Below are 18374 nucleotides of genomic sequence, written 5' to 3' on the forward strand. Positions count from 1 at the left end.
TGTAGCTGTATGCTATCCAATGTGTACCCAATGTCGCTCCAACCTGCTCTACCTTCCCGCAACATCCCACACAGCGTAGCCTTGGCCAGCCACATACAAGATCGTCGTAGTCTAGAGAGAGCTCGTCGCCACCCTCCGCCACCATGATGCAAGCTCCGGTGATGGTTCTCAGTGCGTTTCCCCTCCGTGCCGCGCACTCCCTGTCCACCTCCTGCCTCTAACCCCGTTCTCCTCCCCCTCCTGCGCCCGTAGACACCAACACGAAGCGCGAGACGGGCCGCACCGCGCAGCTGGGCAACATCGAGGCCGCCAAGGCCGTGTCCGACATCGTGCGCACGACGCTGGGCCCGCGCTCCATGCTCAAGATGCTGCTGGACCCGATGGGCGGCATCGTCATGACCAACGACGGCAACGCCATCCTGCGCGAGGTGGACGTGGCCCACCCGGCGGCCAAGAGCATGATCGAGCTGAGCCGCGCGCAGGACGAGGAGGTGGGCGACGGCACCACGTCCGTCATCATCCTGGCCGGCGAGCTGCTGGTGGTGGCCGAGCCCTTCCTGTCGCACCAGGTGCACCCGACCGTGATCATCCGCGGCTTCAACCGCGCGCTCAACGCGTCCGTGGACATCGCCAAGTCGCTGGCGCGCTCCATCGACATCGAGAACAAGGAGGACATGCGCAACCTGGTGCAGTCCTCCATCGGCACCAAGTTCTCCCCGCGCGTGGGCAACCTGGTGAGCGACCTGGCGCTGGACGCCGTGCTCACGGTCGTGCGCACGTCCGCCTCGGGCCGCAAGGAGGTGGACGTGAAGCGCTACGCCAAGGTGGAGAAGATCCCCGGCGGCGAGCTCGAGGACAGCCGCGTGCTCAAGGGCGTCATGTTCAACAAGGACGTGACCCACTCCAAGATGCGCCGCCGCATCGAGAACCCGCGCGTGCTGCTGCTGGACTGCCCGCTCGAGTACAAGAAGGGCGAGAGCCAGACCAACGTCGAGCTCACGAACGACCAGGACTGGAACACGCTGCTGCGCCTCGAGGAGGAGTACATCGAGAACCTGTGCGCGCAGGTCGTGGCCATGAAGCCCGACGTGGTCATCACGGAGAAGGGCGTGTCCGACCTGGCCCAGCACTACTTCGTCAAGGCCGGCATCACGGCCTTCCGCCGCCTGCGCAAGACGGACAACAACCGCGTGGCACGCGCCACAGGCGCCACCATCGTGAGCCGCGCCGACGAGATCCAGGAGGCCGACATCGGCACCAAGTGCGGCCTCTTCGAGGTGCGCAAGCTCGGCGACGAGTACTTTGCGTTCTTTGAGGAGTGCAAGGACCCCGGCGCCTGCAGCATCCTGCTGCGCGGCGGCAGCAAGGATGTGCTGAACGAGATCGAGCGCAACCTGCAGGACGCCATGCAGGTGGCGCGCAACGTCGTGTTCGAGCCGCTGCTGCTGCCCGGCGGCGGTGCCACGGAGATGCGTCTCGCGCACGAGCTCAAGAAGCGCGCGGACGAGATCGAAGGCGTGGAGCAGTTCCCGTTCCGGGCAGTGGGCGAGGCGCTCGAGGTCATCCCGCGCACACTGCTGCAGAACTGCGGCGCCGACGTGGTGCGCGTTATGACGTCGCTGCGCGCCAAGCAGGCCGAGACGGACGAGTCCTACGGTGTGGACGGCGTGACCGGCAAGGTGACAGCGTCGGAGGAGCTGGGCGTGTGGGAGCCCTTCCAGGTCAAGACGCAGTCCATCAAGACAGCCGTGGAGGCTGCGTGCATGCTGCTGCGCATCGACGACATTGTGTCCGGCCTGGCCAAGAAGAAGAACTAGGTGATATCGCAAGGAGCGTGAAATCGCATGGATTTTTTAATATATTTTTGGCCCCGATCGTGCTTGAGGGGCTGGAGATCGATCCGTCAGGTGTGTAAACGGTCACTCGCTGGATCCGGAGAGTCGAGCATTGCATCCTGGTTGCAGCCATGGCGCTGGATCGCGAGCTACGGCGATTGCTGGAGTACGCGAGACAGCCGGAGACTGACAATGCCTCGTCGAAAGATGTGAAGCCGCCCAGACCGACTGCACGAGGCATCCTCGACCGTATCATTGGCATCCACCAGCAGACCTGCGTGCCGTCCATGGGTGTGAATGCTGACATGAATCTGCCAGAGCTGTTGGTCTTGACCGCAGAGGCCGCAATTTCCCAGGGAGACTTTGGGACTGCGTCTGAGAGTGCTGAGTGGTTTTTCAGCGAGTGCCAACTCAAGAACCAGGTACTGACACCACGAAAGCCGGGGGTGCAGTTGATCCTACTCACAGCACTTGGGTGGTTTGATTGTTTGTGTAGTTTTACTGTCGAGCGCAATTCGTTCGCGCTCATTGTGGCTCTCACGACGCGCAGTTGGATACGGGGGTGATGAAGTTGAAGAAGGTACTCAATGCTATCCACTTCATTTTGGCTGTGATCCCGATCGCGACGGATAGTCACAAACGCCCCACGTACGATTTCCTCGTCTACAATGCGTCGGTGACGTATTGGCAAATTGCTCGCCAACTAATGAAGCAATCCACGTTCCAGTTTCTAGTGCCGTCACTGTCAAAGATCATTGACGCGCTGAAGTTGACGGCTGAAGCTGATGTGGCGTGGCTACTTCGACTTCAGATCGCTCTGGTTTACGCTCAAGTAGACGCCAATCAACTAGCAAACGCTGCCAAAACTATTAACGACGTGGTTGACGTGCAGATCACCCCTCACCTAGCTGTCCCCGCAAAGGCTGCGGACGATCCATTCAAAGCTTTGTATGAAGAAGCCTTGCGAATCCAGGTTCATGTCGGGTCGTTTAAGGACCCAGAGTGTCAGAAAATCGTGCCAAACGTTAAGCGCTTGCTTCCACCAACGGGTAAACGGGCATCGTTACTTGTAAAGCTCCAGTGTGTGAAGTCGGGGAATCTCTCGGGGACCCTAGAGGCAGCGTATGTTGAAATCTTACAGGAAGCAACAGGCTTTATCGCGTTCGCCGTTGAAACTCACATAGACGAAGTTACGACGTTTGTGGTATCGCTCGACCCGCGAGTGCTGGAGGCCATCGACGCTGAAGTGATCGTGGAAACTGGAATTCATGCTGCCTTCAACAATACTTTCTCAGTAGCAGCAGCGTGTGATGCCATCCTTCAACGTAAAGGCAAACACATGCCGCCGAAGATTCGCGTATTGTACCAAGTGCTGAGTGCAACACTGCTTATCGCAATACCCTCCCCGCACAGTGGAAGCAAAATGACTTCACGTCAGCGCCACTCGATGCTACTTGCTCGCCGCGTAGAGGGAATGAAGACATTAGAGCGGGCACTTCTGGCCAGCAAACGCCAGCAGGATCCACAGCTGGTTGAGAGGGTGTGCATCTACACCTGGAATTTATCGCTACCATTGCTACAGCCGCATTTGCGCAACAACTTGGCACGGGTGCTGGGTCTATCTTCCTCTGTACTTGAAGAACTAGACTCTTTGCTACTTGGGTTTCGTGCTCGGCTGTATTTGGAGATGGCAAAGCTGGAAGTGGCGTCCGATTTTCTTGCCAAAGCGAACTCGAATGTCAGCAAAGCTCTCACACTAGACTATGGAACGATCACGCGCTCAAATGACGCGTCTGCGATGACCGTGGAACTTCTTAGTGCACATGAAGACTGGATTGCTCGGCCAGTAGACACGCATTTACTTCCCATCAAGCAAAAGCTGGATTTGAAGCTATCGGCCGAGAACTTGCCCTCGAAATCGATCGAAGTGCTGGCATTGCTTGAACAGGTCAAAGATGGCAAAGACCTCCATCAACAGCGATCCACTCTTGCGCGAGCCATCGAGATCATGACCGAGATAACTAGCCCAGCAGACGCTACTGCTGCTGCTGCAGATCATGTTAGAATCTGGAGCGAGATATCTTCATTCGCATGGAATGAATTGCATGATGGCGAGCTGGCACAGAAAGCAGCTGGAAGTGCTCTGACCACATACTTCGTGACAACAGAAACGGGGGAAATCAAGATCCCAAAAATCTTTTCTGATGAAAAGAGTTTGATGATTCTGGAGGTTGATATGCGCCTTTTGCTAGTAGAGATTCTCGCGACAAGGCTTAAAGATCAGGCAACCCAGGTTGATAATGTTCGCCGACAAACAGAATTATCTGGGAATCGTATTGAGTCGCAGGGCGTTGGCAGAAAACTCGGCGGGAGAAGGTCGAGCGTTGATCTCACAGCTTTGATCGATTTGGGAAAGGAGGCTTACGTGCTTGGAATATACCGGCCACATACAGAGACGGCGCCAATACCAGCGGATCCACCGGCCGACGGCGCAGAGGTAGACGAAAGTGCCATTCTACAAGCGCGACAAAGCATGCTGGAGAATGAAATACAAGCTGTGAAAATTGAGATACTCAAGCACCTGGTCAGATCACTGAAGGCTGCCACGAAAATCGGGTGGACTTTCATACTGGAAAACACCTGCATCTACTTGTGGAATTATCACTTCCACGTTTTCCGCATGGTACTGGAATCATCTCAGACATCTACGAATTCTTCTCCAGAGGTCTTTGACCCACAGCGAATTCTTCCTGAGTGCGTTAGTGCGTTTGAAGCCTTTTACACAGCTCTGGAAGCTGCAGCAAGTGGGGTAGATAGTGACCTCCTTGCCAGTGTTGGCTTTGGTCTTTCAAGTGTTTATGAGAAAACGGCTCGGTTGGATAAGGCTATGGCGATCGCAGATAGTTTCTTGAAACGAAAGCAGTTTGCGGTTGTTGCTGGCGGCCACGCAAGTAATGTAGGTGTGCTGCACTTAAAACGGTTCGCAGAACTAAAGTCCAGAATCCAAATTGCTCAAAATACGAAAGATATTGTACCTACGGACACTAGCACAGCTCAACTGAAGGTAGTTGCGTATCTGGAAGCGATGGAGGTGGTGTTCCGACAACTATTACTTCCCGCAGCCCAGCAAACGCAACTGATGGAGAAGGCCCAAGGATTATACCACAAAGCCGTCGGGATCTGGCAAACGAGTGCGCCTGAAATCTTTAATGCATTTATGAGCGATGATCTTGAGCGAGTGCTTGAAGAAGAACAGCAACTGCTAGAGCTATACGTAGAGATATGGGTCCGTGTGGGCTGCGGCGCGTTCCGTCTCCACAGTACAAGATATGCAATCGAGTGTGCTGATCAAGCATTAGTAGTGCTAAAGTCAGGCGAGGGCAAGAAGGTGAAGCAGATGACTCAGCTTCTTGTCGTAGGGAGCACCTGGAAATGGCTTGCTCTGGCTGAAGTTCTCTATGGACGCTCAATATTGGGGTTAGGCCATGGCGATTCCCCAGCGCAAAAGCTGCTACTTGCTTCGCTGTCTCACCTTGTTCGTGCAATCGAGTACGGTCTTCGTGGGAACGTCTCAACACTTGTTGTCCAAGCATGTGAAGTGATCTGGAATGCAACAATATCGGCTGTGGACCGAAACAGCACTCTGGATAACGACGAAGCGGTAGAAGACAACTTCCTAGATCGAGTTGTAGAGTACTTGAAGAAAACATTGCGCTATCTGGATCAAGTAATCGTTTCTCCCGATGCCGACCTATCTTTTTATGGTGAAATGGTTCTGCTAACGCTTGCAGTGTGCGAGAAAGCAAGCAAATGGAGCGACCAGTTCGAGATTTGTGAAGCTGTGCTGAAAACGTTTGGACCAACTTCCCATCGAACACCACTTCCGGGTCAGATTATGAAGGAAATTCAAACCGCAGCAGCAATATCAGGAGCGCACCTGGGGAAGCCAAGTAGTATGCCAAAGACTGGAGGAAGCTCTAAGTCTCCAGAACAGCTTAAGGAGTCACTTGTCCAGGCTCAAATCTTACGAAAAGTGACTTTTTCGTCTTGGAAGGACCCGCCTGCCCAGCTCAAGGCATTGTCTAATGCGTACATAGAGCTCGATGGACAGTTAGAAGAGCAGGCTCTTGTGCTCGTCGATATCGCGGAGTGGCTTTTCACAAACCAGTTACCATCTCAAAACGCCGAGGCCTACCTGGAATGCGCGACCGCGACGCTTCTAAATTGTCAGAAGCAGAAACTTTTAGCGTCGCAAATGGCGATGTCCCGAAAGACTTCAACTGGACAGCTATCGGTAGCTTCAAGACTCAAATCTAGTTTGGTATACTCGCCATTGTGGTTTGCTGAAAAGCAGCTTCGGATCTTTGTCATGCGCGGCAAGCTATCCAGAACCTTCACAGAGAGCTCGAAGTACGTACGCTTGGCACTACTTGAAGTCGAGAAGGCGTGGGAACACGTCTTCGTACTGGTAAATGAAACTGAGTTTCAAGCTGCATTTGATGCGGACCCAACAAACAAAACACACAATGTGGACTTTGACGAGTGGAAGAAAGATAAATCACCAAGATACTCGAAGCCCGCATGCGTGCGTGACTGGGTTTACTTTCTCCTTGACAACGACGAAAACGCTACCAACCACTTTCACGTCCCATGGTCAAAAGCTCTTCAAGCAGTGCAATCGCCGACTTCCCTACACGTTACCCAGCCAATTCTCACGCTAGCTTATCTTGAAGAGCTGATGATGATGCTTCGAGATGATGGTCTTCAATATGCCGCTGTAATCCCCGCATTTTGTCTGTATGTTGTCGTATTCAACGCTTACATTCCTCATAGAACTCATACCGCGCAAATTTGGCTTGATCTGTTGCAATTTGAAATCATGGAGCGCATGAATTTGAGTAAGTTTTCGCTGCCTCTGCAGAGCGCTCTCGACATTATTCAATTTCATGGAGACACCTTGATAAGGGAAATTCAGGTTGCGGAGGCGCCTACAACGCTCCCGAATAGCGATCTCGCTTCAAGAAAGCGGCTTGTGCTTCACAGTGACCGCCTCGACACACGGGCCAAAGCTGTGAGTTCAGTTAAGATGCTTCTCCAATTCGGGTTTGTTCGTCAGGCAAAAACACTCCTTGAGATTTTACGCTACTCGGCAAATGACAGCGGCAGCAATGGAAACAATGCTGCTCCTACCGAAGCGCTTAGCGAGTGTGAGCTTTTATCGAGCCATATCTCAGAGCTCGAGGGTCAGCATGAGTCGGCTTTAGCGCGGATGCTTAACGCGTTAGAGTGTCCGCAGCTGGACAATTGCCGCTTCTTGGAGTGGACATTGAGAAGATGCAAGTTAGACCCTAATCTCACTCAAACTCTCTGCATTCTGCAATCTGCCGAGAAGAAGGCAGCTAAAACAATAGTTGCTGGTTTACGGCGTCCTGTCGTCCAAACAACTCTAGGCACCTCGAACAAGGCCCCCAATTCGTCTGGTACTGCGACGTCTAGTTCACCAGACATTTCAGCCGTATGCTTACTTGCTCGGGTTATTTTCAAGCAAGCCACGATTTCGCTCAAGATATCTACATCCAATGGCTCTGGTGTTATGACGCATTTATTGGAGAGCAAACGAGCGTTTGAGAGATGCGTGCGAATATTGCATCTCGTCGAAGCACACTATGCCTGTAGCCAATTCATGCTGAAGTATGTGCGGGTGTTACAATCCTTCGAGCAAAATGTTGGAGGAGCTCAATTATCTGGCGCCGACTTGGATTCCAAAAGTATCGTACAAGAAGTCGTAATATTGCTTGGAAGTATTTTGGCACGGCACTTCCAGCTTTCTGGTGTAGAAGCAATACAAATGAAAACTAAGCAGCGAGAAGCCATCGTGAACCCTTTGGAATTGAACCTTTCGATGACGAAATTGCAGCTTGCTCGACTACTTATGGCGCCGGATCTCTCTCCACTCGCTATCCAAGAAAAGGAGATGACTTGGTACCGCTATTATGAAGACAGTCAGCGCAACATTGTGGAAAAATGGCTTAACACTACTAGGTCAGTGGTGAAGAAGAACTTCTCGGGGGACTTGCCACACGCAATGACTCTAATCACCTCAGCAATAGACACACTCGAAGGAAACACCGCCTTGGAAATCCAGCATGCGATAGCGCAAGTAATCAAACTACAATGCCAGAGACTTGCTCTCTTGCACAGATCGGATAGACAGACAGCAGACGCGATCCAACATCGCTTATGGACGCGTTATACCTCGTCTGACTCACCTAATGTGACGTGGATTTGTTGTCATGGAGCTCGGGCTGAACTCGCTGTTGCTGCTGCAGACGCCGCTGCAGCGAATCAAAATCAACCACAAGCTCAAAACCAGTCACAAGCTCAAAACCAGCCACAGTCTCAAACAGGCCAAGAAGAGAATGATGAACAAGAAGAAGAGGAGGAGGAGGATGAAGGACTAGATCAGGCTCGCTTTGACGAAATGTTAGCTGCCCGTGCCGCTCAGATACAGACGTACCAGGTCTTTGCGTTTGAGAAGCAGTGCGCAGAACTTTTACGACTTTGCTCAAACGAGCTCATCCAGCTTTTAGGCTGTCGCAAGCCTTTTGATTGCGCTAAGAACGTGCTCAAGCATCAGAGCGCGGAGGTGATCGAGGTTGCCAACAACCTGTTCGAGAAATGCGTCTCCGAATCAAACGTGCAGCGCCTACATTTGCGACGAATGAAGAAAGTCCAGAAGGCCCACACAAGTGCCACAGCTCATAGCCTTCCGTTTCAACTTTCGCAACTCTACCTGAATCAGCAATCGGAATCGTATAAACGGATGAGTGTCGGCTTTCGGGTTGATTCAATCGTGGCCGCTCTGCCTAGTTCTATCCGCGTGCTGTGCCTTCACTTCTCTCCGGACCGCTGCTTTCTCTATGCTGCATTCTTGGGTAGTACTGAAAGGCGCGTAGCGATTGCACGGATGGAATTTACCGATATCCAAGCAGACCTATTTGCGCAGCTACGGAAGAGAATCGAAGCTTGGAGAGCGAAATGTACAAAAGAGACCTTGGCTTACGAAGGTGTTCACGGTCACGATGAAATGTATGAATGCATGCCAGTGGAAACCCAGCCGTCGAGTAATAATGGGACAGTAAATCACAGCGATGATATTTTGGAGGAAGAATTCACAAGCATCATCAACGATACCATCGAATTGCTTGGACCTCTCTTTACCCACTCAGCGATGAAAGCGGAGCTGAAGAACAACCTCGCGGGCAATACGCTGATCCTTCTACTGGATCAAGTATTGTCTTGCTTGCCTATGGAAGCCCTGCCTGCTCTTCAAGCTGCTGATGCAATCGGTCGGGATTTTTCCATCCAAATGCTGCATCAAAGACTCATGGCGATGAAGAAACAGCCGCTAAGACCAAACGAGGTTCGCGTCATCGTGGATCCCCACAAAGAAGACTCTGGAACTCCAAGTGGCCAGACCCTAACGAGCGTGGTAAAGCAAGCCGGGTGGAAAGATGCCTTCGAGCATGGCCAGATCCCAAGTGTAACAGACTGGCAGCAGGCTCTTCTTGCTCGTCGCGGTGGTGGTCTAATCTACGTAGGACCCAACCGTGTCCTCGGTTCGTGTCTACCACTACGGCAACTCACGGGTATGAACGTTGCGCTCACATGCCAAGCGATGATACTGCTCGACCATGCCGAAAACGCTAAAAGCACCCGCCGCCAGAGCAAGCTTGACAGCGAGAAGCCTGCTTGGGAGAAAGAGGTCGAGTGCGATCCGTACTGTCGCGCGCTGCTGCTGACGCTCTGCGGCGTGAACGTGCTGACCATCAACCAGTGGACGACAACCTTCAACGGGAACCGCCGCCTTGCCAACGGCCTGCTCCAGAACTTGTCCAAAGGCCACTACATCGGCAAAGCGCTCAAGAAATTCAGCGAGTCCACGATCGCAACTTCTCCAAGCGTAACTTTGCTCCCCGTTGCCCCAACAGACCCCACCGCAGCCCCCAGCAACCCAACCACGACAACGTCTGAAGCCAGTGCCGGCAGTAAAGTGCAACTAAAAAGCCGCTTCCGCTACAACGCCGTAGTGTACGGGCTGGCGCACCTCAACCTCAAGAGCGACTAATCAAACGAAAAAAAGTTGCCTTTTTCACACGTCACAGATAACATTCCGTCTAAGTACGAATACTATCCTAGACTTCATAGCTCCGTTCAAAGTGACGATGATGTCTCGGCGCACTGTGGCGCTCTTCGGTGGCGCCTTGGCACTGCGCCTAGCGCTGCTGCTCTACGGCCACGTGCAGGACCAGCTGATGGCTGTCAAGTACACGGACGTGGACTACGACGTGTACTCGGACGCGGCGCGGGAGGTGGCGGAGGGCAACTCGCCCTTCGAGCGCACGACGTACCGCTACACCCCCGTGCTGTAAGTGTGGAGGCTGTTGGGGAAAGGGGGGATTGCAATTGAGAGTTAACTTTTCGGTATTTTATTTTTGTCGTGATTTTTCATTTTACTGGTTTTTAGAGCTTTCATGCTGCTGCCGAACGTTTACGTGCACCACGAGTTCGGCAAGCTGCTCTTCGTAGCCTGCGACCTGCTGGTGGGCTACGTGCTGTACCAGATACTGAGGCTGCGAGGACTTACGGATAAAAGTGAGGCCAGAAAAGTAATGTGGGGTGGGCGTATTTTCTCACATGCTGCTGCTGATGTTGTTGTTGTTGTTGTGGGGTAGATGCTGTAAATTACTGCTGGTAAGAGTTCTTGAAGGATTTTTCTTGGTTGTTGGGAGCGAACAAATGTGCTGATAATAGTGATGTTGCGGCAGTGTGTGGCTGTTCCACCCGTTCTCGGTGAACATTTCGACTCGAGGAAATGCGGACTCGATTGTGGTACTGTTGGTGATGTTGTCGCTGCTGTTGGTCATGCGCAAGCAGATCGTTCTTTCGGCACTAGCGTACGTGTTCTTCGCCTAAAGTTTACTTTCCTCGCAGATGCTGACAATAGCTTGTGTAACCCATGCAGATATGGTGCCGCTGTTCATTTCAAGATTTATCCTATCATTTATGCGTTGGCTTTTCTTGTGGTAAGGTGGTTCAGGTTGAGAAGGACATCCATGGACTTTATTAGTATTGACCACAATCTTTTCGTGCTCTACTGCTGTTTTTTTTTAAATAGTTTCTGGACGGAGATTTTTGTATTTCGAATGGCAAGTGGACCTCGTCTTGCGGATCATCCGCTTGCGTTTGGATAAAGCTTGCTGGACAGCTCAATCGTGACCGCCTGGGATTCGGCGTAGTGAGTGGAGGACTCTTCCTTCTACTCGCTGGTGGCTTCTACTACCTGTACGTATCAACCCGCGTGCGATGACACTGCAATGCGAATTAACACTATTTGTCTTACCTTGAACAGCTACGGATTTCAATTTTTGTACGAAGCGTACCTCTATCATTTTACGCGCACGGACAACCGTCACAATTTTTCGGTCTACTTCTATGACCTCTATCTACGATACAACACCCCATCTGGTTTTGGAGTTGGGCTCCTAGCCTTCCTACCCCAGCTTGCGTCGCTCGTAGCCGTCTCTTTCGCATATGGTCGTGATCTCCCGTTTGCACTTTTTGGATTGACGATGGTCTTCGTGATTTTCAACAAAGTGTGCACGGCACAGGTACGCAAAAACTACTATGCACCAGTTCACACTGAATTCTACCTGACATTATCGCTGCTACAGTATTTTCTGTGGTACACTGCCTTCCTTCCACTTATTTTCCCGCTGACAAGTTTGCGACTCAAATGGAAAGGCCTTGCGATGATTGCTGCGTGGTTAGGCGGCGAGGTAAGATTATGTGTATTGTTCCCTTCTACGACAAGTGTTACCGTTGACTTTATGATTGCATTTCTCACAGTTGCACTGGCTGTACTGGGCGTACCATTTGGAAATGCAAGGATCCAACACGTTTTCCCCCCTCTGGGTAGCTGGGCTCCTTTTCTTCTCGGTGAACGTAACCATCCTTGCCATGCTCATGCGCAACCATTCCTTCACGCCGCTATTCAAGAGAGGCAAGATTGTTCAACTGTTTCCTAATGACCGAGCAAAACTACAGTAGCTGCGAGTGATGTACTCGCGCGTCTGTGCATGGTGCCACATCAAAAGCGTTAAAATGTGACGGCAAGTGTGTGTTGGTTTTCGTTAATTAATATGTGCTCTGGTATTTCAGGAGACCTCTTACTCCTGCAGACAAGATGCGGTGGACAAATTTCAGATAAAAAGGCTAACAATACGGCAGTCACAGCTTCCTATTGTTCATCACTACGTACACTAACAATCCAGGAAGACGATGAAGTCATTCGAGTCAAGACAGCAAATCAACGATACGTCTTCGAGTATGACGACTACTGGACGTTTTTAAACATTTGTAAACACTCAATGGAAGAAGCTTTTACACACATAGTTCGTGCTCCAGCTCACCTACTACGATGATAAATATTCCATTGAGCGGATGCTGGCAATCGACGAAGATACTCGAAGCTCGTTGCTGGTTCGTGTGACGCTGGTAATCCTGGCACGTCATTCCTCATTTTTACATTTGTAGTTGGTCAAGAAAGTATCCCGCTTCAGAATCCGGCTGATGGTTGGGAAGCAAATTGTGGCTTCTGGGTTCGCGTAGGAGTTCTTGGAGCAGTGATTGGCTTAGCCGGCGCATGCCAGATTGGCAAGTGGCTCCTGACCTCTCTTCGCGGCAGACACTTTTATTTTGCTGTCGAAGGCCGCCGGTTTCGTTGTTGTAGGCATGGCGGCAGCAGGGATCTGGGCATTTCCGGTTTTTCATCTTGTCGCTTTCAGTGGTATGTCCGATGCTACTCGTTGGCTTCTTACGTGCCATCTTGCTTTCAACAGATACTTTCGCGGCGTGAACAACTCCGTCGATTAAACAAACTGGGACACTGCAAAGTATTCTTTCCGTAGCATATCCCGCTTACCAGGTACTTTTCAAGAAAGCAAATCGTTCGAATTATGAACTGCCAGTAACACTCCTACTACCAATATTCAATCAAGTCAGTGATGAAAGCAATATTTGCGTCAGCTGCATCACACAAAGAGGACATTATACCTGTGTTTACCGTCGAGTTTTTCGATTCGTTTTATCTGGATACGATAATGCCAAATCTGTCTTGGACGACACTAGTAGCAGTACTCGTTGCCCACTGCATGCAAACAGCGCTGGAATTACAGGATCTCTATCAACGAACACAAAGCATCTGACACGTCTTCACGTTTCACGTAGCTACCGGAATCGTGAACAAAGAGGCAAATGGTGATCTGGTATCAACACTTCGATTGTTGTCCTACTACTCGGAGCCACTCCGAAGACAAGCGCTTGTCACCAGAGGTAAGAAAAGTGCTGGAAAAGCTCGATAGTTATGGTTGCCCATATAGACCCGATCGAGTGCTTTCCAGATTGAGAACCGTAGTGATAGTTCCAGAGCGTGGGTTAACGTTCGGAGACTTTAATCGTGGTTCGAAACATTTTGATGCTGCTCTACCGTTGCAACGGTACCAAAACCAACGAGAGCAATAGGTGATACCGACGTAGTGCACCAAGAAATATCCAAGAGCAGGGGCCCACAGGCTGTCACCTCAGCTATCCTCCTAGGACCAGTATGTGGAAATCTTTATCCCATTGATCTACGGAATTTTCAACCTGGTGATGATTCATTTGTCCAGTCAAACCGAAATGACTGGGGTCACTCACTAGAATGTTAGTGAAATGGTGTCGGGAATGTTCATTTACGCTCTGCTTGAATTTGTCTCGTTCATGATACTGCTGTTATCACAGAGCGAAAATGCGGTATCCACACAGTTGATCAGCTGGGGTTTGTGCTGGAGACGCAGAGGCCATTTGTACCGTCTAAACTGATCTGATACCTTCACAGTAGCCTACCGTATTATGCACTTTGGTACGTTTGTTTTTACCTCGATGCATAAGTTTATGTTGTCGTCGATGGTTTCGCTGACGCTTTTTACGTCGATGCAGGGGCTGATTTTTCGTGCCAGTTTGAGTGGATATGGCATCGAAATGACCACCCATAAGACTTCAGAATGTTAGAAGGCGCAAAAGTTACTGGGATACAATGCATTTTGTTCTAGGAACCATTTGGTGCTTTCATTTCTGTAATAATTAAAATGATAGTGAACAAGGTTCGACATTCGGTTCGGACCAACCTTCAGAGATACGAGGACTGTAGTTTCTAGTTAAGACAAAAATCATTCATTAACTTAGGAATCAAACCACTTGATGGCCTTCAGTCAGCCGACGACTTTGGAAACGCTACTAAATACCGTATACAAAAGCACACCAGATAATCAAATCACTGACCGCGGGTCTTAGGGCGCGTGTCCTTCTCTCCCAGGTTTGTCAACGGCGCATAACGCACATTCTTGGCCTTCAGACCCACAAGATTTTTAAGGTCCACAACCTGTACGTCCTCCTCGAAGTGCACCTTTGGCAGCTTGGCTTGGAAGAGCTGCGGCGCTTTATATTTCTTCAGTAGCAGCGACGAAATCACCACCGACACCGAAGAAAACGCCATCGCCAGACCAGCACACGCAGGCGGCATCATTCGATGGATCAGAGGGAAGAACATGCCGGCCGCCAGCGGGATGCCCACCACGTTGTACACGATCGAAAAGAAGAAGTTTAACTTGATGCGTGAGAACACCACGCGGGCCAAGTCCAAGGCTACCACCACGTCCGTCAGCGCGCTCTTCACAAGCACCATGTCGGCCTCCGCTTTGGCGATCTGCGTGCCGGCACCGATGGCCATGCCGATATCCGACTGCGCCAGGGCCGGCGCGTCGTTGATACCGTCGCCTACCATGCACACCACGCGCGGCTTCAGCGTCAGCGGATTCACCTGTGACTGCAGCGCCTTGATCTGAGACGCCTTCTCGCCAGGGAGAGCCACCGCCTTGACGTGGTTGATGCCCATCTGACGCGCAATCGCGCTGGCCGTGCGAAGGTTATCGCCCGTGATCAGCCACACGTCCAAACCCATGGACTTCAGGTGACCGACGACGGCCGCGGCTTCGGGACGAGGAGCGTCCGCCAACGCGATCACGCCCGCCAGCTTGTTTTCCACGCACACAACCACGACGGTCTTGCCCTCCAGCTCCAGCTCGTGCATGTGAGCTCGCATCTTCCCGCCGATCTCGATGCCCTTCTCCTCGCAGAACTCGGAGTTGCCCACCATCACATTCGCAGCAGTGGTGCGTGAAGTGACGTCGCTGGCAGCCACGACACCCTCAATGCCGCGACCAGGGACTACGTGGACCTCGGTCGGGTCCTGAAGTTCGAGTTTTTCGTGTTCCGTAGCCGTCACCACAATGGCCTTACCCAGAACGTGCTCACTCACACACTCCAAGGACGCACCGTAGTAGAGCAGTTCGCGTGGCGTGTACGCTCGGTCAGCTACCACTACGTCACGAACCGAAGGGTGACCGACAGTAAGTGTGCCAGTCTTGTCGAAAACGATGGTGTCGATGTACCGTGCGGTCTCGAGTGCACGGCCGCCCTTGATGAGTACACCCTTCTTGGCGCCAACGCCACATCCGACCATGACAGCCGTGGGGGTGGCAAGTCCCAGAGCGCACGGACACGCGATCACTACAACCGAGATCGCAAAGAGGATTGACAAGAAGAAATCATCAGCATGACCAGTTCCAACTGACACTCCTAGATCAAGTTTCCACTCAGCAGGCACAATGTCCATCGAGAGAAGCAGTAACCAGGTTGTGAACGTCAGCACTGCCAATCCCAGTACGCAGGGAGCGAAAATTGATGCCAGCCAATCGGCATATGCCTGGATGGGAGCCTTGTGAAGCTGAGCCTCTTCAATCAAAGCGCAGATTTGCGACAATGCCGAACTCTCGCCGCCTAAACAGCTCGACTCAATCACCAACGTGCCCTGCTGGTTCACCGTTGACCCAAACACGTAGTCACCTTCCTTTTTCGCCACAGGCATGCTCTCGCCAGTAAGCATGGATTCATCAGCGGAACTTGAGCCCGACTTCACGACGCCATCTGTCGGGATGTTAGCACCCGGGAGGATACGAAGAAGATCACCTCGCTGCACCAACTCGATTGGGATTTCACGATCGCGCTTACCGTTGGTAATTAGTAGCGCCTTCTTCGGCTGTAACTTGGCCAGTTCCGAAAGTGCATCTGCCGTCTTGCCCTTCGCCATCGACTCCATGTACTTGCCCAACGTCACGAACGTCAGTAGCATCGCCGAAGACTCGAAGAAATGGTGTCCGTGATAATTCTCATGCACCGCCGAACCCACCAGTGACACAAAACTGTACGTGTACGACATGGTGGTGCCTGCCACGACCAGGAAATCCATCCCCATGGCACCGTGTTGTAAACCCTTCCATGCCGCCACGTAGAACCTCCACCCCACTCCGAATTGGATAGGAGTCGACAGTAGGAAAAGCAGCAACAATTTTACCGAAACCGAATTGAACACGGGCGTCATGAGCACCTTCTCCACCGGCGGGATGTACATGAGCACCATGTGAATAAGCATTGCTGGCAACGAGAAGAGCATGGCCGTGGTCAGCAACTTACGCCACTTCTCCACCTCCGACTTGCTCAGCGCGTTCTGGTCCGTCGTCTCCAGCGCCACCTCAGCCGAGTACCCCAGTCCGTTGATGCACTCCAGCACGTCGCGCGGACCCGTCTTGGACAGCTGCTTCAGGTGCACGTGCGCCTTGTTCAGCGGCAGGTTGACCAGCACCTTGGTGACGCCCGGCAGCTTGCCCACGGCCGACTCGATCTTGCCCACGCACGCGGCGCAGCTCATGCCCGTGACCGTGAACTTGAGCTCGAGCGAGTCGTCGTCGCCCGGCTCCACGACGTGCGAGAACGTCGCCTTGTAGCCTGCGTCCTGGATGAGCTGGCGCAGCGTCCGCTGCTCGTCGCGGACCAGGTCGCGGTCGAACGCCACCTCGGCCTTCTGGCTGATGAGCCCCACGCGGCAGTGCAGCACGCCCTCGGCCTTGCCCACGTGGTCCTCGATGGCCTTGACGCACGCGGCGCAGCTCATGCCTTCCACGTGGAACACGGCGCGCGGGTGGCCGGCGGCGTCGGGCACGTCCAGCGCCAGGCTCTGCTCCTTCTCCTTCTGCTGCTGCTGCTGCGCCTGCAGCTTGATGGCCGCGGCCCTGGCGGCGTCGTACGCGCGGGCCTCGAAGCCCACGCACTCCACCATGTCCACGAGCTCCTGCAGCGTCGAGCTGCCGGGCCGCCGCAGCGTCACCGTCGCCTTGCGCTGCTCGAAGCTCACGACGGCGGCCGCCACGCCGTCCACGCCGCGCAGCGCGTTCTCGACCGTGGAGCCGCAGTTCTTCTGGCACATCATGCCCTCCACCAGCAGCTCGATGGTCAGCGCGTCCGTCGCCTGCTGCTGCTGCGTCGGCTCCTGCAGCGGCGCCGACTGCACGGCTGCGCCGAAGCCCACGCACTCCACGGCGTCCACCAGGTCGGCGGCCGTCACGCGCGCGCCGGGCTCGCACTCGACGCGGGCGCTGCGGCGCTCGAAGTCCACGACGGCGGAGGCCACGCCGGCCACGCCACGCAGCGCGCTCTGCACGGTGGCGCCGCAGTTCTTCATGCACATCATGCCCTCCACCGCCAGCTCCACCACCTCCAGCGGGACATCATCGTCCCTGGTCACCATTATCTCTTCCTCTGCTGCCTCTGCTGCTGCTGCCGGCGCGCTCTGGTCGGACGATCGGGAAATGAACGCGCTCGTGCTCGTGCTCGGCCGCGTGCAACGGGCGAGCGATCGAGCCGAGGCTCAAGTCAGCGAGGGTCATGCGGCGGCGACGCCATCTCGATGGGGTGGCCGCGGCTCTGTGCCCTCGGAACGCGCCAGCTGGCGTGTCCGAATGGCGGCTTTGACTTGGCCTTGTATGGGACCAGCACCGGCCAGCGTGCTAGAAACGCAGGTGGCGGCCCGAACCAGAAGAACGACTCTGAGACGCAGGATTGATGGCTCCGGCCACAGCCGAACGGACACCAGCAAGCGAGGTGAAGCACCGCGCCGCTAACTCTGAAGGACGAACTTTTACTTGTTCTGACCGAGATGCTGGTCTGCAGAGTGCAAAGCTGTTGGCAAGCACGGCGGATGGTCTCTTTCTATCGGCGTGCTGTAATCATAAATGTACAGTACTTAATACCGGCGGTGCCGAGTCATATGCATGTGCGAACGCGCGATGGCCACAAGTTGTGATCACCGCGCGTCGTGGTTCATACCGAGGCGGTGTTAGCGAGGTACAGCACGTGCATCCGAAGAGAAGTTACCGTGTTGGGTAGTGTTGCTTCTCGAAATGCTGTGATTCTCAGCCTATTTACTGTTCAAGTGTATACCGGTATGCTTAATAAGTAGTGTTCCTCGGAGCATTTCTTGAGTATGATAGTGGACAGAGAGAAAACACTCGCGGGTGTTCCGCGGACCGCGATAAAGCGGCCGAA

At 53.2% G+C, this 18374-nt stretch overlaps 5 protein-coding genes across 5 annotated transcripts; 4 read left to right on the forward strand and 1 right to left on the reverse strand.

The window, feature by feature from the left end:
* Positions 1-143: 143 nt before the first annotated feature.
* IUM83_01864 (T-complex protein 1 subunit gamma) lies at positions 144-1817 on the forward strand (the record flags this gene model as incomplete). The annotated part of the gene is made up of 2 exons (XM_067925750.1): positions 144-171; positions 253-1817. 2 exons carry the CDS (start codon positions 144-146, stop codon positions 1815-1817), a joined length of 1593 nt encoding a protein of 530 aa, XP_067800902.1.
* A 149-nt stretch (positions 1818-1966) lies between these two features.
* Positions 1967-2569, forward strand: IUM83_01865 (Tetratricopeptide repeat protein 40; the record flags this gene model as incomplete). The annotated part of the gene is made up of 3 exons (XM_067925751.1): positions 1967-2257; positions 2332-2483; positions 2563-2569. The coding sequence occupies 3 exons, from the start codon at positions 1967-1969 to the stop codon at positions 2567-2569; spliced, it is 450 nt and encodes a 149-aa protein (XP_067800800.1).
* Positions 2570-9066: 6497 nt separating this feature from the next.
* On the forward strand, positions 9067-9963 carry IUM83_01866 (Tetratricopeptide repeat protein 40; the record flags this gene model as incomplete). Its single annotated transcript, XM_067925752.1, has 1 exon — positions 9067-9963. One exon carries the CDS (start codon positions 9067-9069, stop codon positions 9961-9963), a length of 897 nt encoding a protein of 298 aa, XP_067800799.1.
* A 97-nt stretch (positions 9964-10060) lies between these two features.
* Positions 10061-11945, forward strand: IUM83_01867 (GPI mannosyltransferase 1; the record flags this gene model as incomplete). Its single annotated transcript, XM_067925753.1, has 9 exons — positions 10061-10263; positions 10363-10490; positions 10571-10589; positions 10664-10792; positions 10861-10921; positions 11014-11180; positions 11248-11506; positions 11570-11674; positions 11745-11945. The coding sequence occupies 9 exons, from the start codon at positions 10061-10063 to the stop codon at positions 11943-11945; spliced, it is 1272 nt and encodes a 423-aa protein (XP_067800798.1).
* Positions 11946-14208: 2263 nt separating this feature from the next.
* On the reverse strand, positions 14209-17577 carry IUM83_01868 (putative copper-transporting ATPase; the record flags this gene model as incomplete). The annotated part of the gene is made up of 2 exons (XM_067925754.1): positions 14209-15314; positions 15870-17577. The coding sequence occupies 2 exons, from the start codon at positions 17575-17577 to the stop codon at positions 14209-14211; spliced, it is 2814 nt and encodes a 937-aa protein (XP_067800726.1).
* Between the last annotated feature and the right edge of the window lie 797 nt (positions 17578-18374).

Source organism: Phytophthora cinnamomi (assembly GCF_018691715.1).
Source record: "Phytophthora cinnamomi strain GKB4 chromosome Unknown Contig0, whole genome shotgun sequence".
NCBI lineage: Eukaryota > Oomycota > Peronosporomycetes > Peronosporales > Peronosporaceae > Phytophthora > Phytophthora cinnamomi.